The sequence below is a fragment of the Etheostoma cragini genome, chromosome 5 (genome assembly GCF_013103735.1).
Source record: "Etheostoma cragini isolate CJK2018 chromosome 5, CSU_Ecrag_1.0, whole genome shotgun sequence".
In the NCBI taxonomy this organism is placed as follows: Eukaryota; Metazoa; Chordata; class Actinopteri; order Perciformes; family Percidae; genus Etheostoma; species Etheostoma cragini.
Window position 1 is genome coordinate 4,238,455 of NC_048411.1, and position 18,909 is coordinate 4,257,363.

The 18,909-nt window shown below is 37.9% G+C and overlaps 1 protein-coding gene and 1 long non-coding RNA gene across 2 annotated transcripts in view; one reads left to right on the forward strand and one right to left on the reverse strand.

The window, feature by feature from the left end:
* The window catches only part of LOC117944638, a 14,512-nt gene extending 7,167 nt beyond the window's left edge, over positions 1 to 7,345 (forward strand). Inside the window, exons 2-3 of the long non-coding RNA XR_004656624.1 lie at positions 2,519 to 2,521; positions 7,131 to 7,345. This is a non-coding gene — a long non-coding RNA (uncharacterized LOC117944638). The remainder of the gene's footprint in view (positions 1 to 2,518; positions 2,522 to 7,130) is intronic.
* The window catches only part of ipo11 (importin 11), a 130,872-nt gene that overhangs the window by 1,207 nt on the left and 110,756 nt on the right, over positions 1 to 18,909 (reverse strand). Inside the window, exon 30 of the mRNA XM_034871622.1 lies at positions 1 to 247. This exon is cut by the window's left edge and continues 1,207 nt beyond it. Within this exon, the coding sequence (XP_034727513.1) occupies positions 83 to 247 (165 nt within the window). The 3' untranslated portion in view covers positions 1 to 82. The remainder of the gene's footprint in view (positions 248 to 18,909) is intronic.

Consider the following 18,909-nt stretch of genomic DNA (forward strand, 5'->3'; position numbering starts at 1 on the left):
GCAGATTCTTAGCCTTTCAGGTACATTTTTCAAAAACCGGGGGAGATGGTTCTGTAAGGTAGTGAAGAATTGTATAGGTGATTCAAAGGCCTTGGAGGAACTCCTGGAGCTGCCTGACGAGCTCTGTGTCCACGGTCTCCATCAGGACTCCGAAGCCCTGGTCCCCCATCATGGCCTGCTGCGCCTTCAGCTTCTCATAGACAAACTGCTGGAGGGAAACACTGTGCACCGGGTCCTCCAAAGCCAGCTGTGGTGGGACAAAGAAAACGGAAAAGTTACATATCGGGTGCTACCTGAGGAAGTCGGGGTTGTTAAAATAAGAAATTGACTGACAGTAAATGAACCGCTCATATTCTTTCGCACGCAACGTTTAACATATACTACTTTCAGAAACTTTTCACACAAAGTGACTTTGCCGTAATTGCACACTGAATTCAAAATTAAAGAAATTATGGCTTTTTGTCAACAGTCTAAATAAAACAATTTACAACAAACATCATTTCTTGAAAACAAATTGCATGCAAGCATCATGTCTTTTTAATCCACTCTTACTTTCCTGGGTAAATAGAGGGAGGTTGGACATTTTTGGTACCAATTAAAGGTTTGATTCTTCTTGGATTTGTCTGCACTTTTGAAGCAAATCTCAGTTTGGGGATTTACTTTTCTCTCATTCTTTGTTGACGATTTGCTCAAGCTCCACATTCTGTAAAGGGATTCAAGTGTTGTTTTTGGCTGGGTCAGAAAGGGCTTTCACATAATTGTTCTGTAGGCATTCCAGGTTTGATTTTTATAGGAGATAGCTGAGATGGGCTCTCTCTAACAAGCTTCCCAGTCTGGATATTATGATATTATGCTCAGCTTTTCTCACACCTAGCGCTTTGCATTGCAGCTGAAAAGTTATTCTTGTTCCAGCAGAATCAAAGAATCTTTTGCCTAATGCTGTCAGCTTTCCCCGCCTTTTTTTTTCTTCTTCAACAAAGGCCTCCTGGTCAATCTAACCATTTATCCCAGCTATGCACTGCGATAACTAACTGATCTCATTCCAGTAAGATCTCACTTTTAATGTTAAAAATCTATGGGCCAACTGGCATGAGGGTGATTAGATAATAACAACTGTGGACGATTAAGGACTAGTCTTATACAGTATAGTCTTGAACACAATTACACACTACATTGCCGTTATGCAGGGTTCTTGGTGTTGCATGATATATACAGTGAATTAAGAGATAAACCCAAGCCTTAATTTACAGTAAATGACAGATTTTTTCTTAATTCCACCCGTTTCTGCTCAGGTTGTCAACACAACATACCTGCAAAAGTAGTTGAAAAGAACGTTCAGTAGTAAAGCAAGCCCTCACTGTTTCCAGGCCTTGAGACAAAAAAGGGAGGAGAAAGCACCTCTCCAACTTTGACATTTACATCCAACACCAAGCTTGGACTAGAGAAATGATTCAGTATATGCAGTTGCCGCCATTCATTTTACGCAGACGACAGCACTGGAAAAATAATCCTTGACAATAGAGGAAAAAAAGCATGAAAAAGTTGGATGGCTGACAAGAGCCGACACATTTCATTTATTTTTCTTTGGAATGAAGAAATGGCGGACGAAACCACAGAAAAGTTTAAAAGCCTGCCTTTTGCAAATAAATTAATGGCGTATCCACACACTGTGGACAGCATTCCATAATCAAATCATATTCCTATATACAGAAAAGGCAACAAAATCATTTAAAAAGGTATTATTATATAATTTTTTATATATATTATATATATTATAAAAATATGTCAATGAAACTTTCTGTATTATGCAAATTGCATCTGCATTTCAATTTTTCATACCATCAAATTATTTTTTAAAGTGATATTTATGCATGCGTATTTGTGCACGTGTATGCCTAAAGCTGTATGCTGGCTCACTCACTTTGATTTCCCCACATATTTATTATTACTGTTATCATGATGATTATTAAGTGATGATGCTTAACCCTCCTCCTCTAACCTTTTGACGGGTACTGAACTACACACCAAGGTGACCTAATCTTTTTTTAATAATCTATCATACACAAACATTTGGGCAAGCTTGTGCACTCCTACTCACTTAGTCCCAGAAGAGCACTACAAATCCCAAAGACAAAACACACGGGGTCCTTTGAGAAGAAGATTATTGTAATAACAACTCTTGATCTCTAGCCAATCACTATAGATAATACTTGTCATGCTAATTAGTTCTTTGTCATTACAGCGCAATCAAACTGGTGAAGAGTGGCTGTTGGAGAGTGGCTTAATGGAAATAGCTGTCATCTACCCTTCATAATTACCTTCAGCACAGGGACCTCGAGGATGTGTATGTGTCTGGATTGGACTGTACCCTCTAATGTTGTGTGTGTCAAATATAAAAGGTATTAGTAAGCATGTCTTAATTACTATGATCCTCCTAAGTATCTAATCTAACCGGGGAAAAACAATGAAACACATCTGCATTAATCCCAATAAATATCAGATGTTAATTCTGGTTTAGTTAGTGGAAAAAAGGCAATTACAAGTCTCCTGCGGAGATGAGGTGTATAATGTCTCAGCCTAAAAACAAAGAAAATAAAAGGTGTTTGCGTGACTGAGCACTTCTTGGAGTGTGTAAATAAGTTGTGTAAATTGAAAAGAAGAATATGAGAGAGATGCAACAGATGAAGAGACTAGAGGTGGGGGGAAATTGATACAGCATAGTGTTGCGATACTTTCCCTGGCAATACTGTATCGATACGCAGACACCAAGTATCGAATATATCTGTTGGTCAGTTTGTCTGATTGACAATCCCATATTGCAGCAATACAATTGAAGTGTGATGAACAAACAGAGAAATGTATCTTTTTTTAGATAAAACTGATGTTGACCAAGTTTCCTTTTGGGGACATCATCTAAAATTAGGGAATATTTAAATTTGGAAAAAAGGTAGTGAATTACAGTATATCGCAGAATATTGCAATATGTTTGAAATCACAATAATACCATATCATGACATAAGTATTGTGATGATATCATATTGTGAGGCCTCTGGTGATTCCACCTCTAGAAGAGATGGTTAAATAGAGAATGTTAACAGGATGTGAGCTTAAAAAAACAATGTTTAAGATCGCTGAGATACAGAGCAAAATGCTGAGGACACCTGCTGTCGAGACTCCACGTAAAATGCAGCACAATATGTATGATCCAGTGTCATCCCTGGGGGATGAAAAGACAATAGAGAGGAGAAGAAAAACAAAAGAACAAAGGAGATGTGAGGCTAGAAGAGGTGAGGATCTGATTGCCGTGCAAAAAGGAAAGGTGAAGAGGAAAGTAAAGATAGGGGCAACACGGGAAAACAAATCCAGAAAGAGATAGGAGTATTGTCGTGCAAAAAAAAGAGGTTACCAGAAACTGGCATGATGCCATTGTGGCAGAGAACACCATAAAGAAAAGCAATGAGAGGGGGCAGCTGTACCTCATTGTTCAGGATGCAGAGAAGGAAAGAGAGGAGTGGGTTACATGGGAGGAGGCAGAGAAAGATGAAGAGAGATGAATAGACAGCCCTCATCCTTGGACAATTGCTGCCCTTTTCCAAACCAAACATAGTAAGCAAACCAAGCAGCCATTACTGTAAAAACTGTGTTGTTCAAAATTTTAAACATCCCCACTCGGGCTGAACGATATTGTGTTTTAGCATCGACATTGCGATGTGCGCATGTGCGATAGTCACATCGCAGGACGTTGCGATGTTGACTTTTTTGCTTCTAGATAGAAAAGTTAACTTTAACTGTTAAAACCAATATAGTTAGCCTAATGAAACAAGCAGAAAACTGCTACCAGCCAGGCTAAAGCTAATATAGTTAGCCTCAACAAACAAGCAGAAAGCTGCTACCAGCCGGGCTAAAGCTAATATAGTTAGCCTAAAGAACCAAGGGGCACGTCTGTCCCAACCATTGTTACGGTTCGGAGCCGCAGCGCTGGAAACGTAACACTAATCTACTACAGAAGTCTGTTTCTGATCTAACGTCATTTCCACTGATGTCATTGTTCTTGGATACACAGAGCAGTCGAGAATGATTTATTATTCCCAAATAGAGCTATTTATGTAATCTTTTAAAAATTACTTTTTTCATATTGCAGGGAAAAAATATCGCAATGTAAGGTTTTTCCCAAAATCATGCAGGCCTATCTCCCAATGCAACACACACGACAAGTATGCCAACAACCCAGATCGATGTGAGTGAGGCCCACACAAAGGCAAGCAGTCTTATTAAAAACTAGCTACATTAATATATCCTACTGTTGTAAAACAGCCAAAAACTCCCGGATAATAAACTCACAATTAACACAAGTGGGCCTATTAAGAATCTATTTTACTTTAACCTTCTGTTTACTCAAACCTCTTATTTTCATTCCTCTCCATTTACCACTTCATTCCTCTCAGTCATTTACTCACCACAGTCAGCTGCTCTATTCAGTGGAAAAGCATATTTGTTGCAGAGGACATTAAAGGAAAGTCAAGCAGGCAATTGCTAAATGGAGTTAATGAAGCAAGAACCTGTACTTGTCAATGGTGCCTGAAGTCTAACTGCAAACACACAGATACAGTACATGAGTAATGTGTTTGTGTGTGCACCGACTTCAGTGTGATTTAAAGAGCTGTGGGGGTGTATGGTGTATTAAAGTGTAAATTAAGAACTGTTCTGTGTAATGGAATGCTGACTGTGGAGGGTCAGAGGATTATACTGCGGGCAGATGTTAATTTGATCAGATAATTTATGACACATCTACAGGTTTCGCCAGCCAGTTGCCTTTGGCAATGCTGACTAGACATGCAAGCTGCTTGCAAGTGGTCAAAAATGACTCAAAGCATAATATTGTTCGAGAATCTCAACATACGCCTCCACGGGTATATAAGAAACTAAATCCAAGTGCTGCTTAAAAAGCTAAAAAGGCTCAGTTTTATTTGGGTGTGATGAGTGATCAGTTGCTGTTCAAGGGCTGCTCGATTGTGGAGAAAATCCTAATCCCGATTACGTTTGGTCAAAATTGAAATTACAATTATTTAACACGATTAGTCATTGACTTTTGAAAAGATGTTGCAATTATTGAACTATAAAAAATGGTGGAAAAAATGAAATGAATCAGGTGAAAACACCTAAAATTGTGTCAATTTCCCTTAATACTTTTCCCATTTGAAATTTTTTCTTTCCATTCAGAACACAGGACAAAATAAGAGTTTACTTGAAAAACGTAATGTGCAAAATAATTTTAATTGTTTATTCTGTTTTGTGATCATTAGGAGCCAAAATTATAATCTGATTCATTGCACAGGCCTAGTCTGTTCCAGTCTGGGTCAGTTGAAGTAGACTCTCAGTACATGAAATCATATACAGTAATCAATCGTTTACCTTCTCATGCATTTGCCGCCCTTTATTCTATTTACAGTTCTTTTAAACGATGGATATTAACGACAGGAATAGGGATGCCGACATCATATGAGTGGGTGGGAGAAATATGCAAGAATATGCTTGCGGTATTTCTGTGTATATATATATATATATATATATATATATATATATATATATATATATATATATATATATATATATATATAGAGTTGTGGTCAAAATAATGGCAGTCCAACATCACTAACTTCATGAATCCTATTTTTTGATAGAAGTGATATTTCTACATGGCAAATAATTTACTCAAGACAAAGTCAAAATAAACGATGTATTTAGACAACCAAGGAGATGTAATCATGTCATGCTACTAGCTAGATACTAGCTAGCTACAAAGCTTAGCTTGCAGTCATTGACATAAACAGTCAACAACAATGTCCAGTTTATTATAATGGATATTGTGAAAGTGAAGTGTTAAATTGAAGTGTTACAATGATTATAACACTTCACTTTGGCATGTATTAATTAGCAATGGTTGTCAAAATAAACACTGGATGTATTTAGACAACCAAGGACATGTAATCATGTTGTGCTACTAGCAAGATGCTAGCTAGCACAATCCACGCTACTAGCTAAATATGTTAGCCTTATTGTTTGATGGATTCGCGAGATCTCGCAAAAAAAACTTGATGTCTTGCAAATGAAACTTGATATCTCGCAAAACAACGTCAAGATCTTGCAAAAGTGTTTTTTGCCAGTACATGATTTTTTTGTGAATAGTTTCTATTTTTTTTCTCTCCTTTGTGACAGTACTCTGAAAATATTTGAGTTTTGGACAAATCAAGCCATTTGAGTATGTCATTTTGGACCTTGGGAAACACTGATCCACATTTTTCATCATGTTTTGACTTTTTGTTGAGGAAACTACCAATCCTCAACCAATCAAGAAACTAATCAACAGATTACTCGACTTTGAAAATAATCGTCAGTTGTAGCCCTAGTACATACCATTTGTTCCCACATATAATTGCAACAGCTTTACTTTATACTTAAAGTGCTGTGGGTAGGATTGAGGCGATCCAGGAGGTAGCCAAAAAATTTTAACATCAACAACGTCTCAAATCGTGCAAATCGCATTACAGGCTGTAAGTGGTGCCAGAGGAGCCAGATTTTTTCTTAAAATGCTTCATGCTTCATGTAGTTCTACTCAAACATTGGGGTTAGTTTCAGCAAATATGGAAGAAAGTTAGCTATTTAAGGCTTACCTTCTGCCCATTTAATATGCTGCTGTTTGGGATGTTTTTTTGTATAACTTTATAAGAAACATATTTGTTTTGTGTACAGGCATTTTAAGGCATTTGCAGAGGCATGAAGCCTGGAGAAATTGGCAGGGTAAAGACTGCCAAAACTTCACTGCTAAATAAATACAGTAGTTGGATTTTTGCATGACTGTTTTACAGTTTGAGAATTTTACATTTTCCCAGTTGTAATGAAGAGTTTACTGACTTTTGTTACAGTAAAAACAGAAATAAATTCAAAAACAAAACAGCACTTAAAGGTGCTCTAAGCGATGTTGGGTAACAGCACAAAAACGAGCCCCCGGTAACCCACTCCCCTCCCCCTCCCTTCCGCATACTAAACCCCCAAATCCCCACCTCCAAATCCTTCTTGTGGGTTATTGGCTGGAACACTGGAACACTGTTTGTGTATCTCTCGAGGTGCAGGGAGCTGATTCACAAAAGCAGAATTTATAAATCCAGGATAACCGATAAAACAAGGCTTGACCTAGTCTAATCTGTGCAGCCTGGCTTGGTGCATTTCACAAATGCCAAGCCAGACTGAGGCGGAGCGACTAGGTCGAGCCAGGCTGAAGTATTCTGGATAGATGCGCGTTCACAGCTTTCCACTACGAGGTCTTTAACAGGTTTACTCATTTTAAAATGGATAATAGGAATAGTTAATGCATGCAGTTCGACTGAACGCGTAAGCAGCCTAAACATATACATTTGCTGACCACTGTTTGGAAACCATCACAATCATTCCATTCAAGGAATAGGCTACTAATCATTTGCACAAATTAACCATTGTACTATTAGCCTTAAAAGTGAGTGGAAGATAATGTTAATCAGGGAATTTACCATGAAGATCAATCTTTTATAACACTATAATTTGATGCGTAAATATCTCTCTCTCTCGGGCTAAAATATAAATTCCTATATTCCTTACATATTAACCTCCACTGCTCACATTTAATGCAAAGTGTACAATTGTTAGTTTTTGCAAATGACAAGTGACTCAATTAAGGGTTTCTGTTAAGAGCAGTAGGTAATAAATGCATATTTTTAGACATATCACTCAGTCGGTCCACTATTATCTGCCACACTTTGTCTCATGTTTTTTTCTTGACATATTTACTTTGCTCCCTCATGTTAATGGACATAGAAAAGAAAGACACTGAAGAAATTGGACTCTAAGATCTAGAAACTATAAATATAATTAAGTCAAGGTCAAAACCATTGAGGTGTCCTCTCCCTGTTACATGAATGTACAGTAGTCTACACTAGATAGTAATTGGTTCAATGAATTAAGACTATAATTTAGGAGGATTATACAATTACGATTTTACGGTTTTTGAAATTATACAATCCTCCCAAATTATAGTCACGGTTTACTTGACAACACTAACTGTGTCCTAAGAATGCCAATTCATTGTATGCTTTCTTGTTAAAGAATTTAAAAAAAAATACAGCACTTTATATATTGCCCTTAGTAACAGACTACATTTAAAAAACATTTGCAACTTCATCAGCCTTTTCTAATTATCTTCACATCTGCAGTGATATATTCATCAAACTTCTAACAACAATATGAACAGCAGTCTTCATACAGCAACATTAACAATGACTGTCACATGAATAATAATTAAAAACTAATGTGCACAACTTTAAATAACAAAACTTAAATGAACAGCAATGAACATGTTGTATTTTAATTGAGGCTGATAATAATAATAATAATAATAATAAGGTACACCGACTGCTGAGTGAACAAAATAGGCTCCTGCATTAATAAATCCTGGCTGTTAGCCTGGTCGGGGACAATATTTCCACAATAGATTCTCCAATAAATAAAGTCCTGTACTGACACATCCACCAAAATATGGCTAAATTACGGCAGTCTGGTGCCCACAAGGATTTGAAACCATTATAAGAATACAAATGTATCAGGACGAGGAAGAAAGTCAGCTAGTTGATAGGAGTTAATAATGTGAAACATTTTCGGTTCAGGTCACTTGAGGTAAAATAGAAGAGAAGTAAATTAAATGTTTGGACTATCAGGTAGATTAAATGGGAGAGTATTCAGGGTGTGCGGATGTATGAGGGAAAGATAAAGGCAACAGTAAGACAGTGGAAGGAGTAGAGAAGTGATAAACAAATAGAAGAAAGGTGTGTTTTGCTGCGTAGAAGAGTGTAGCTACAAACACATACTACCATAAGTGGAGTGAAACCAAGGGTGAGGGGGGAAAAGAAAAACCAAGCGATGAATGGCAAGAAAAAAAACAATCTGCATGAAGATCAAGAGCACAGACAACTTGATTGTGCACAGAACAAATATTCCGGTCGGGGCAAAAATGCCAGGGAAGGAAAGATGAGACGAGTGGAGGCTTTAAGAAGAAAAGAATCAAAGTGATGATGAGCAGAAAGGATAGAGGGAGAGTGCTATGCCCCCTGCCATGGTTCACTGATAAAGAAGCACAGGTCTTCATGCATTGGAGAGAGTAGAAGATAAATGAGAGGCAGGATGAAAAGAAGAGACCGAGAAGAAAGTGGAAGGGGTTTGGCAGTGATCAGATGAAGAGATTAAAAAAAAAAAGAAGAAGCAGAAGACAGAAAAAAATAGTGGGCAACATATGATTGGAAGAAAAAACTGTAATTATGAGCTTGATTATTGTGAAGCTGTGCATATGCAAATTATGCATAAACTCATTAAAATAAACAAAGGTTTTACTTGTTCTATTTATATGTTGAGTTAAATTACAGTTGAAACACTGGTGACATTTATGTTTCTTATTGTCAATAAATCCCACAAAAAGAATAAACCCAACAATGAATAGATGCTAATAATAAAAGTAATGTCTGGAGCTTGTTCATCTGTGTAACCAACCGAAGTTATGAAAGATCGATGCCTTCAGTAGGAATAAATGGGCTTGGGGATGAGTCCCAGAGAAAGGCTGCTACAGTTGGAAGTATTGAGAAATGGACTACCACATTGTCGGCTTTGCTTTTTTCATGGGATTCATTGACAATAAAAATGACAAAATAAACATTGCCAGCCTTACCCTTTAAATACTCTCTAAAAAGCAACTTAAACATCTGAGGTGGCATATTAAGAGAAGAACTTTAAATGCATGACTGTCAAAACGAATGAGGGATGCAAATGATTGTTAGTATGCCAGTATTGATGGAAGCATATGCGAGTGTGGTTAAAGGATATTATGCATGACAGTGACAGTCTATATATATAGGTTTATGTGTTGGCGGAGCTGCACTGATTTGGTGGGAATAGGCCTGCGGAATATTTGAGTCTTAGAATAATCCCATTACCTCAGGCTTCTCCTACTTCAAATCCTGCAAATGTCCAGTATCCACTGGTATCACGACATTCACTGCCTTGATTTCAGGAAACTTACATACATGTGCGTACACATGCATATTCAGAATTTTTTTACATTTTATTTATGCATGTATACACAGCCTTTTTTTATAGTTCTTTACATATTCTTATACTACTTATATTTTAAATGTAAAATATGCTTAATGAAATGAGCTTGATATTAAAACTCTGTGCCACAAGTTATTAAATGGCCTACCGAGGTAGCCCTTTTTTGTATATACTGTATATGTTCATATACAAAAAATACACAGACATTAGAATGTGTCCCAGAGAAAAAAAAGAAAAAAACAAAAGGAAAGCTGGGAGGGAGACAAAACATATACACAAACAGGCGCACGCACGCTAAACCTTTAAGCATACCTTTTTTTGCATATAATACTATGCTATTAAAATAATACTTGCTGGCATGATTTGATAAACTACGTTTTTATGTAATGCATACAGGTGCTGGTCATATAAGTAGAATATCATGAAAAAGTTGATTTATGTCAGTAATTCCATTCAAAAAGTGAAATCTGCATATTATGTTCATTCATCACACACAGAGTGATATATTTGAAATGTTCTAATGAAAATCCTAAATTCAGTATCTCTGAAAATTTGAATATTACTTAGGACCAATACAAAAAAAGGATTTTTAGAAATGTTGGCCAACAGAAAGGTATGAACATGAAAAGTATACCTAGTTGGGGCTGCTTTTGCCTGAATTACTGTAACAATGCAGCGGGACATGGAGTCGATCAGTCTGTGGTACTGCTCAGGTGTTATGAGAACCCAGGTTGCTCTGATAGTGGCCTTCAGCTCTTCTGCATTATTGGGTCTGGTGCACTGCATCATCCTCTTCAAAACACCCCATAGATTTTCTATAGGGTTAAGGTCAGGCTAGTTTGCTGGCCAATTAAGAACAGGGATACCGTTGTCCTTAAACCAGGTACTGGTAGCTTTGGCACTGTGTGCAGGTACCAAGTCGTGTTGGAAAATGAAATTTGCACCTCCATCTTGTTGATCAACCGCAGGAAGCATGAAGTGCTCTAAAACGTCCTGGTAGACGGCTGCGTTGACCCTGGAGCTCAGAAAACACAGCGAACCAACACCAGCTGATGACGTGGCACCCCAAACCATCACTGACTGTGGAAACTTTACCCTGCACTTCATCAACGTGGATTCTGTGTCTCTCCTCTCTTCCTCCAGACACTGGGACTTTGATTTCCAAAAGAAATGCAAAATTTACTTTCATCAGAGAACATAACTTTACACAACTCAGCAGCAGTCCAGTCCTTTTTGTCCATAGGCAAGGCGAGATGCTTCTGACGCTGTGTCTTGTTCAAGAGTGGCTTGACACAAGGAATGCGACAGCTGAAACCCAGGTCTTGCATACGTCTGTGCGTGGTGGTTCTTGAAGCACTGACTCCAGCTGCAGTCCACTCTTTGTTAATCTCTCCCACATTTTTGAATATGTTTTGTTTCACAATCCTCTCCAGGGTGCGGTTATCCCTATTGCTAGGAAACTTTTTTCTACCACATCTTTTCCTTCCTTTTGCCTCTATTAATGTGCTTGGACACAGAGCTCTGTGACAGCCAGCCTCTTTAGCAATGACCTTTGGTGTCTTGCCCTCCTTGTGCAATGTGTCAATGGTTGTCTTCTGAACAGCTGTCAAGTCAGCAGTCTTCCCCATGATTGTGTAGCCTACAGAACCAGACTGAGAGACCATTTAAAGGCCTTTGCAGATGTTTTGAGTTAATTAGCCGATTAGAGTACGGCACCAGGTTTCTTTAACATTGAACCTTGTCACAATATTCTAATTTTCGGAGGTACTGAATTTGGGGATTCCATTAGTTGTCAGTTACAACCATCACAATTAAAAAGGTATGAATTTTGGAAATGTATCCCTCTGTGTGTGATGAATGTAATAATTTGAAATTTGCATAAAATATGCAAATTTCATTTTTTGAATGCAAAAACTGAACTTTTTCATGGTATTTTAATTTTATGACCAGCACCTGTACATGTGGCACAGAGAATCCTTTAAGATGAATTGTCTCTGTGGAGTCTACCTCAGTGACTACCTTACCTATGGGATCTATAATTAGTGTTTTCACAAATAGGTTGATTTATATTTACTAATAATATATTGGAGTCAGTGGTAGTAGACGTATTCCCAATGACACACTGTATTCCCTTACTGTTCCAAACTTTTTCCAGCTTAGTGGGGGTGCATAGGCTGACCACTCAAAAGCAACATGAAAACACATAGTAACGTTCCCTTAGCATTTAGTTTAGTTTTAAACTGGATGTAAAATGAGCAGGGAAGTTAAATCACCGGTTTCACATAACATTATATATTGGTCGGGCTCTACTCTGGTGCACACTTCCTCATCACTGCAGCAAGGTGAGAGGAAACCCCTCGAGGTCAGCAAAAACAAGATGTACAGATAGTGTTAAATATTGGCTTAACTTCCTTCCAAATGACCAATACATCTTCCACCACTGATTTTTATCAATATGCTCTTTAAAATAAGTACATTAGAAAACGCTTTTCCTGCATTGTAATGTGGATTCTAGGTTTTCCAGAAAATGCTTAAGTATGACAATTAACTTGCTACAAGTACTTTTCTTCAAAACTGACAAGATATAAACCACAATACAGGTTTTCAGTGTTTCAACAGAAAAACGTGAAGTATAACCTTTGTTAAGTTGAAATTCTTACGCTTGTGAAGTTGTTAAAAAAGAAGACACACCTTAAGGACAGAAGGCCATGTCAGTGACAACACTATAATTTGTGATTGCTTTTACTGAAACACAGAACAGGCAATCACACAGTTGGAGGCAACAGAACAATAGCCTGCTAACAAGCAGAATAGATAACAAGCCATGTTTGCCAAATCACCCAATGCTACCAACCATGCTCTCAACAGCAGTATGAAGCAGAGATTTAACAGTGTTTCCTTCGTTATGGTATTTCAGTGTTGCTGGCAAAAAATGCTCTTAAAATTCTTGTGTGGTGGTAAAGAATTTCAAAGTATGAGCAACATTTTCAAAATTAGTGTGGACCAGTGGTGATTTCTTTAGGACTGCAAGGGAAGCTCAGCTTCCCCTAAAATGTCAAGAAATTAATGGTCACATGTATAATATTGTGTTACCATTTTATTGACTAAAAATGCAAGGGAACATGTTCATCTCAAAGACGAGTTTGTTAAGAATCAGCTGACTTGATTTCCTTCTCATACTTTCCCGGTTGTCAAAGTGCATTTCCCTGGCATCCGTGGACTTCAATGGGGCTCAATGGGACCGTTTTTTTAAGTGCTTAAAAAACTCGACGGTCATTGGATAAATGCTGCAATCATGTCCGGCCTACGGACGCTCTGGGGGTCAATGGAGGAGGAGGCTGGCCTGGACGCCCATCATGCGTGATGATTGGAAGGTCTGTCAACAGGCTGCATCTCCTTTTGACCGACTTTATAGGACAATTTTGTCCTATAAAAAATGTTGCCGAAGCTACGAGCTCAGTTCCATGGCGGATTTGCATGTTTTTGTTGAAAGACTAACTGCTGCAACCTGTTTCTTGGTATTTGCTTGGCAAAATTGGCTAGCAATTTTGCCAAGCAAATACCAAGAAATAGGTTGCACATTCCTTGTTTCAGTTTAACCTGAAATACCCACGTCCTCGTTTGAGTTTAATATTGTTTTGTTAGATCGTTTGTTCATTCATTCACTCATTCACACATACATACATAAGGCTAGGCTAGTGTTGTAGGGGTGAACTAGCCAGCTAGCAAACTGCACACTATGGCAAACAATGCTAATATTGTCAACCCGGATTTTGATAAAGCCATTTGAAAGTAGTGATTACGAGGTGAAACTTAAAATTAAACAGCAGGGCCCATCATCCTAAGATTGATTTATTAACACCTAATATTCATTTATTGCAAAAGACAGGTCAAAGTAACTGAATTTATTTTCAGCTCTCCTAGTATAACAAAGTTAGCTGGCTGACTGGAAGTGCTGTGACAAAGACAATTTATTGCTGGCCACTCTTCTTGATGGAGCCATCTCATTGATATTAAAAATGACTATATCATTATAATATATGATCATATATATTATAAAAAATTGACAATTGTTAAAACAGATCTTATGAAAGGCCAGCGGCCGCCACTAGTGTGAACATGGCATAAATACCAAGCATGCCCTAGGCTGCACTGCCAAAATAAAATGAAAACCAAACAGAGTGAGACAGAACAGTGACCTTAGAAAAAAAGGCCATGTACATTCATCAGCGTTATTAAATTCAGGGACAAAGATTGATCAACCATACAGAAAACAGACAGCACGTTAAATAAGCATCAAGAAGGACACACGGGTTGGGTCAGTGGGTAGAGCGGGTGCTCATAGACTGAGGTTTATGGCTCGACTTAGAGGTCCAGGGTTTGAATCCGACCTGTGACAATTTCCTGCATGTCTTCCCCTTCCCACTCCCCTTTTTCACCTAGCTGTTAAATAAAGGCGGAAAAGTCCAAAAAATAAGGGTTTCATTAGTTCACGGGCTCTTGACTAAGAGGGAGGATAAGACCTTCATTGCAGTAATTTCCTCACTAAATGAGGCGGCACTAATTGTAATACTATAATTAGTATTGTACCAGAGGGCATTAATGTAAGAGCCCCAGTCTGTCATTAGGGTGCATATAAGCAAACCCATACCTTTAAATGAAGGAGTGGCACATGCATGTACACACATGTGCACACAAGTGCATATTAAAAAGGGACGGTGAAAACATAGATTAAGCTGTAAATCTGCACAGAGCAAGCCACCCTCAAAACCCGAGCAATGGAGCTGGGAAGGACAGTAGCGAGAGACGCCACTTAGAGGTCAAGCAACTCTGAAGAAGCAGTGTGGTGTGCCAAAAAGCCGTGTGAGCAAAGTGGAAGAAGGATGTATGGTTTGATTTGATCTCTAGTCCTAATCCCCCAGGCAACACAGTGAAGCTTGATGGCATCCCGCTGTGTTGTTTCTGCTCAGCAACAAACAAATGGTGATGGTAGTGGATTAAATAAATACAGTAAAATACAGATGCAATAAACCACAAAGCTACACAGTACGGATGTAATGAAATTCCATGCCACAACATTAGCTTGTTGGTTGCACGTTTGATTGTAACAAAGCATCAAAAGAGAGAAGTTGTCTCTGTCTGTGTTTTAACAGACACACCTGGGGCCAAGCTCCAGTTATTGTGGAGTTATTGTTTGCTTCATCCATAGAAAATGGAGATCATAGAGATTGGGCAGACAAGCAAGACATTCCCAATTATCCTCAGCCTTATCTGAGAGAGATGTTTGAGATAGTAGGCATCAAGAATGATTCCTGGCCAATGCACTGTGTAACTCTTCTTAATTGCATGTTTAGTAATTCATATTTAATCATTTTTCTTTCCAAAAGCCATATTTGAGCGCACACACACATACATGGAGATTGCTTTAAATGTTAATGGGAAGATTAAAAAAGAAAAACTGGGTCTGTGAATTCTCAGTGAATCACAATTGAATTAATATCTTGCAACTCAGTCAGAATCGTATTGACCTCGAGTCCCAGTCTTTGTCACAATAATCATACATGTGATATTTAAGGCCTATTGGCAGCGACCATTTAAAGTGTAGGCAATGGCACATGAAGAGCATTTTTTCCATGAAAATGTACTTTTACTTTTACCAAAGTATTTAAGTATTCCACTTAACGGGAAGTGAGTACTTTTACCATCTCTGAAGTCATAATGTGACTATTGAAGCAGTTTTCCAGTCCGTTTCTACCGGTCAATAGACCAAAACTGCCTTAGTGGTTTAACAAGCTGCAACTGCTCAGGCTTATTTGACACAATCAATCAATCTGTAATGTATAGAGTGGATTTTCTTGTGTTTGCGCTAGTCTCTCTTCAAATCTTTCCTTTAACAATTCCAATCATTTTCACTGTAAAATGCAACTGAATCCATCGCATTTGCAAATTTCGCAGGGGCTTGTAGTTCAGCTTAAAGTTTTAGAGAATGTTAGCCTCAAAACACAGTAGGTAAATCTATTAATAATGCACTGGAATAAAACTACTACTACTACTAACTATTAAAACAAACTCAAGCATGGTGAAACTGAATTGTTTGTATGCCAAAAAAGGAATGAAGAAAATACTAGGAGTAAAAAAATAGGAGTCCACCTGCCCATGTTTATAGTGATTGTGTTGATATGGATTGTAAATGCACATGTCACCAGTGTATATACAGATAAGATGTATGTCATCATACAGTAAAGTAATGTGCAGAATCCTTAGCTCCTTTGAAACTGCTCAACTTTCAATAACTTTCTCAACAATTCTTTCAAAATCAAATGATAACAAAATTAGTTTTTGGATGTGCTACAATGTAACAACCTGTGAAAGATTTTGATTGTCATTAATAAAGGCCTATGAATAATTCTCCTTTTTTGACTTGTCAGTGCAAACTTTCACGGTGCTCTGGTGGATTTGGCTGGTGGATCGCCGTGACGTTGAGGACTCTTGCAACTGGGGCTTTGAACTGCAAACTGGGTCAAATATACAACATCCTGCCTGAAATCTGCTGTGCCATCTGGCAGGAGCTGAAAGACCAATTTCTGCATTTGTGAGACTCATGAGTGGAAAGATGGAGTCAGCAACTTCTGCAGTTTGGAACTTTTGAGAATGTCAAAAAGTCATGCTCCTACGTTAACATATCCCTGCTAAAGTTGAAGCAGGGATAAAGAGGAAAAAGAGGAATAAAAAATAAAAATGCAATCTTTAAGGACACCAATGTTCTTTGTGAATGAATAATGTGTCGTAAATAAATAAATGTTATCCCGTAAAATACAGGTGGCATAAGTATACATACCCCTATGTTAATTTTCCATAGAGGCAGGCAGATTTACATGTTTAATTCAATTCAATTTAATTCAAAGTATCACATCATAACTGTTATCTCGAGACACTTTACAGAGAGAGACGGTCTAGACTACACTATAATTTATAGAGTCCCAACAATTTTAGTAATTCCCCAAGGACAGTAATTTCATGGATCCAGGGTACTATGCATCCTGATAAAGTTCCCTTGGCCTTTGGAATTAAAATAACCCCCCATCATCACATACCCTTCACCATACCTAGAGATTGGCATTGGCAGCTAGGTGAAAAAGGGGAGTGGGAAGGGGAAGACATGCAGGAAACTGTCACAGGTCGGATTCAAACCCTTGACCTCTAAGTCGAGCCATAAACCTCAGTCTATGAGCACCCGCTCTACCCATTGACCCAACCCGTGTTGATGCTTATTTAACGTGCCGTCTGTTTTCTGTATGGTTGATCAATCTTTGTCCCTGAATTTAATAACTGATGAATGTACATGGCCTTTTTTTCTAAGGTCACTGTTCTATCTCACTCTGTTTGGTACTCATTTTATTTTGGCTAGGGCATGCTTGGTATTTATGCCATGTTCACACTAGTGGCGGCCGCTGGGTTCAGTGTCTTGCCCAAGGACACTTTGACAATGACTGCAGAGGCGGGGATGGAACCACCAACCTTCCGATTGGCAGGCATCCGCTCTACCACTGAGCCACAGCCGCCCAGGGAAGGGAGAAGGAACATCCTACTTTAACTAAAAAGGCACATTTTAAATGTATTGCCATGCAAATGTGATATAAACCAAAAACTGTAGTTGTATTATATTTGCTTTGAATGTACAGCATATGAGTTTGAATGTCATTTTTTGCGCAATTACATCTCAGTGCTGAAATGATTCATTTTCATTATAACCTGGGATTTCAAGCTTCGCAAACCTTTTTACTTTTAGACTTCCGCTGAAGGGCTTTCAGAGGACAGAATTTGCAATTGACTAATTCTGTTTGTGAAGGATTACCATAGCCTAAATCAACTTAATGAATGGCTTTACTTGGAATATTTAAATATGCCATGCCTTTCATTGTATTAATTAGTATCAACATAAGAAATTGCTGTGATATGTAGTGCATATAAAGTTCAAGCGAATCAAGCACAATCAAAAGATTGCCTCAATGCTCCCTTTAATTAACATTAAGTGGCTTTTGAAAATATTGAAAATCTGAGCATGCTCTTACAGGTGTAATCAGTGAATTGTTAAAGACCACAAATACAGGTCTCTCTTCTCTGAATTTTCATGAAGGACCATGACCCTTTAGAAAAGCTTTTAAAGCACTTATTGTAGGCTATTGATTTGTTTTGGTATGGGGAAAATCAGTGGGTTTCCCCTCCCCTGAGTTGAAAGTAGAACTCCTATTTTCATAGCATCCCATCTTTAAACTTTAGTCATTTGTCTGCACAGGCCTAGCACTAATCCAAACAAATGTTTTTGGTTTCCAGTTTATGATTTCATGGTTTTTTATGAAATAATGCCTGCACATGAGAAGACTCACATACCAACATGCATGGCAGGATTCCCACCGCCAGTGTCACACTCTTTTGCTCATTAGTGTTGGTAACAAGAAAAGAAATGCTTAAAATGATCAACAAATGTAAGGAAGAAGAATACCCTTAAACTAGCAAACATGGATGTTAACAATACAGGATTTAAAATAAAAAGCAGCAGTTTAGTTTTATGAGGAAGGAAATGCATTGTTTGTTAGACCTTAAGGATAATGTATACACAATACACATATGTGAACAAAGGTTTGGCTTATTTATAATGAAATTGAAACTTTAAACTGTGGTGGGAAACTTTTGTTGCAATGTGTTTCCCAATCTGCAACACCAATCGTGATTTGTCAGTCATGATTTGAATGAAAATTTGCATTTTGAAGAAAGAAAAAA